Here is a 3,475-nt window from a genome sequence, read left to right on the forward strand (position 1 = left end):
CCTTGAATATCTCCAGGGATGGGGCCTCAACCACCTCCCTGGGCAACCTGTTCCAGTGCTCCACCACCCTCACAGTGAAGAACCCTCTCCTCATCTCCAGTCTAAATCTGTTCCCCTCCAGCTTGAAGCCATTGCCCCTCGTCCTGTCACTGCAGGCCTTTCTAAACAGGTTCTCCCCAGCCTTCCTGTAGGCTCCCTTCAGGTACTGGAAGGCCGCTATTAGGTCTCCCCGGAGCCTCCTCTTCTCCAGGCTGAACAACCCCAGCTCCCTCAGCCTGTCCTCGGAGCAGAGGTGCTCCATCCCCCTGATCATCCTTGTGGCCCTCCTCTGGACCCTCTCCATCAGGTCCATGTCCTTCTTCTATTGAGGGCTCCAGATCTGCACACAATACTCCAGGTGAGGTCTCACCAGAGCAAAGCTCATGTTGAGCTTCTCGTCCATAAGCACTCCCAAGTCCTTCTCCTCAGGGCTGCTCTCCAGCCATTCTCCACCCAACCTGTATTTGTGCCTGGGGTTGCCACGTCTCCAGGTGCAGGACCCTGCACTTGGCTTGGTTGAACCTCATGCAATTTGCACGAGCCCACCTCTCCAGCCTGTCCAGGTCCCTCTGGGCTGGTCCCTCCAGCCCTTCCCTCCAGGCCACCAAGCTTGGTGTCATCAGCAAACTTGCTGAGGGTGTACTCTATCCCACCATCCATGTCTCCAACAAAGATGTTAAATTCCTCTCAAAGTGGAGCAGTTGGACAGACTCGACGACACTAGGAATTAAATAAGGCAGGGGGAGGAGGCGAGTGTGATTTTACAGCATGAGCTAGAGATGCTTTTTGAATACCTTTTATGGCTCTACGGTTCCTCAGAGAACTGGAGCATCTGTCAGCTAAATAAAAACCCATCCCCGAGCTGCTGTACGAGAATGGAGCCTTCGCTCACCTGCACCCACTTTGCATAGTTTGGCCAAATTTATCCAAGCAAGACTTTAGGGCTGAGCTGTGAGAATGAAATCATGCTGGGCTATTTAAAAGACATCGAATTTCTCAGCTTTGTTTCAGGGGGAAGCCAATAGTGCTGCTGGTGAACAACCAGGAGCAGGGACTAACTGCAATAACGTGCTCTATTTTCTCCCCCCCCCAGGAAGAGGCCACCCAGCAAGATGAAGAAATCACCCGTGGGCAGTTGGCGTTCCTTCTTCAACCTGGGCAAATCATCCTCCGTGTCCAAGCGCAAACTGCAGCGCAACCCCAGCGAGCCCTCGGAGATGAAAGCCATAGCCCTGGCAGGTGAGGAGGGTGCAAGTCCCTCTCCCAAAAACCCAGGGGTTCAGCAGAGCAGAGCTGGTTGGTGTTCACCGTGTGCTTCCATCTCCTTCTAGTGTTCAAGCCACGCATAGCACCTCCCTTGGATCTCAGGTTGGCTGGAGAGCCCAGCCTGGTGGAGCACACACCTCCAGTGAGGCTTCTCAGAGTAGATTTCCAAAGACAATATCTCAGAATAATTCCTTCTGATGCTCTTATTATGAAATAAGATACAATTCTGGCTCCCTTTGCTGGTCCAATTTGAACGAGGTAAAGGTGCTTTTCCACCAACACATTCACCCCAAAAGCTAGAGCAGTGTAACTAGAGGAAGCATCCAACAGCCTTTTGTAGCCTCATCCAGTGTACACAGACTCTGAATTTTCAGCCCTTTCCATAAATAGTTCTACTGTCTCTTTCCTAATTTAAAAATAACAGAAACAGCCTGAACCACGACAGCAGCAAAACCCAACACAAACCCCTAAACATGAGGACCTTTATCCCATCTTTTTCATTTTCAAATTATAACTCTCACAGTCTAATAAACACATTATACAAGTGTCCTTTAAGACTGTCTCCTTGGAGCACTGAAGTTGCACTTGTTTAGCGCTCATAAAACAAGCAAATTTTACTTTCTTGCCCATTTTTGAGGGGTTTTCAGGACCAAAGCAGTTGTCACAGGTACGGCCAGTGAGGACCTTTATCCCATCTTCTCCATTTTCAAATTATAACTCTCACAGTCTAATAAACACATTATACAAGTGTCCTTTAAGACTGTCTCCTTGGAGCACTGAAGTTGCACTTGTTTAGCGCTCATAAAACAAGCAAATTTTACTTTCTTGCCCATTTTTAAGGGGTTTTCAGGACCAAAGCAGTTGTCACAGGTACCTCCAGGCAGTCTGTAGCCGGGGGGGGTGTGGGGAGTTGTTTCCCAGCCTGGGCTCTGCAGCAGTTCCCGTTTGGGCAGGTTGCTGTTCCTCAATCTGTAAAATGGGTATCAAAAATGGATCCTCTCTCCTATAATTGCCTCTTGCCTCGTAGCACAGAACTGGTGATGGAAGGGACCTCTTCGGGCTGGTCTCCCCTGCGAACGGGGCTCATCTCCAAAACAAAAAAGCACCACTGTTACTCTCAGGACTAAAAACCAATATTTTTTTTTTCCTGCCACTGTTACATCGCCAAATATAAACCACTTTTCTAATTCTCACTGTCTGGGTTGCTTTCCTGCAGGTGGACGAGGAGACAGCGGGACCCTTCGCTCGGCTAAAAGCGAGGAATCTCTTACTTCTCTGCACGCGGTGGATGGTAAGACAAAAACTGCTCTTCTGGTGTGTGGGGATTCAAAAAAGGCAGGTTGGCGTTACCGACTGCAGACCCTCAACAGAGCTGATTTTCCACCCCCTCCAATAAAAGCTGGACTTGCTAATTAACGAAGCAGCTCACCGGCTGCCCAGCACGGACGGGTGTCACAGAGAAGTGCTCTTCAGGTCTTTGTTTTCCTTCTAAGGTAAAAAAAAAAAAGCTTATTTCTAGCCAGCATGTTGGTTCCTCGCTCTGCCTCCTCCCTCAGAATCACAGAATCTTAGTGGTTGGAAGGGACCTCTGAGATCATCGAGTCCAACCATCTCCCCTACTCTACAAAGTCCTCCCCTACACCGTGTCCCTCAGTACCCCATCTAAACGGCCCTTAAACACAGCCAGGGATGGGGACTCCACCCCCTCCCTGGGCAGCCTGTTTCAATTCCAAAATTCTTTCCTAATGTTCAATCTAAACCTACCCTGTTGGAGCTTGAAGCCGTTCCCTCTCGTTCTGTCACTAATTACCTGTGAGAAGAGACCAGCCCCAACCTCTCTACAGTGTCCTTTCACGAAGTTGTAGAGAGTGATGAGGTCTCCCCTCAGCCTCCTCTTCCTCATACTAAACAGTCCCAAAACAGTCCCTCCCAACAGTGTTGGGAAGGAAAATGCTTTCTGAGAAAGCCTTAGGTCTAGAGCACACTTAAGCTAGTTCTACTTTTGGTTGGTTTCAGACTCGATCGGACCTGACAATTGCTGTAATTGAGCAAATATAATTAACAGATACTGCCCCACCTGCCTTAAAAACAATTCACAGAATCACAGAATCTTAGTGGTTGGAAGGGACCTCTGAGATCATCGAGTCCAACCACAAAAAAAAAAAAAAAA

The 3,475-nt window shown here is 48.9% G+C and overlaps 1 protein-coding gene across 5 annotated transcripts in view; it reads left to right on the forward strand.

The window, feature by feature from the left end:
- Positions 1 to 3,475, forward strand: part of ARHGAP32 (Rho GTPase activating protein 32) — a 329,747-nt gene that overhangs the window by 318,535 nt on the left and 7,737 nt on the right. For all 5 annotated transcript variants that reach the window (XM_014961083.1, XM_014961081.1, XM_014961082.1 and 2 more), the window contains 2 exons: positions 1,133 to 1,278; positions 2,522 to 2,596. In XM_014961083.1, coding sequence (XP_014816569.1) covers positions 1,133 to 1,278; positions 2,522 to 2,596 — 221 coding nt within the window. The remainder of the gene's footprint in view (positions 1 to 1,132; positions 1,279 to 2,521; positions 2,597 to 3,475) is intronic.

The sequence above is a fragment of the Calidris pugnax genome, unplaced genomic scaffold, assembly GCF_001431845.1.
Source record: "Calidris pugnax isolate Ruff unplaced genomic scaffold, ASM143184v1 scaffold269, whole genome shotgun sequence".
NCBI classification, from domain to species: Eukaryota; Metazoa; Chordata; class Aves; order Charadriiformes; family Scolopacidae; genus Calidris; species Calidris pugnax.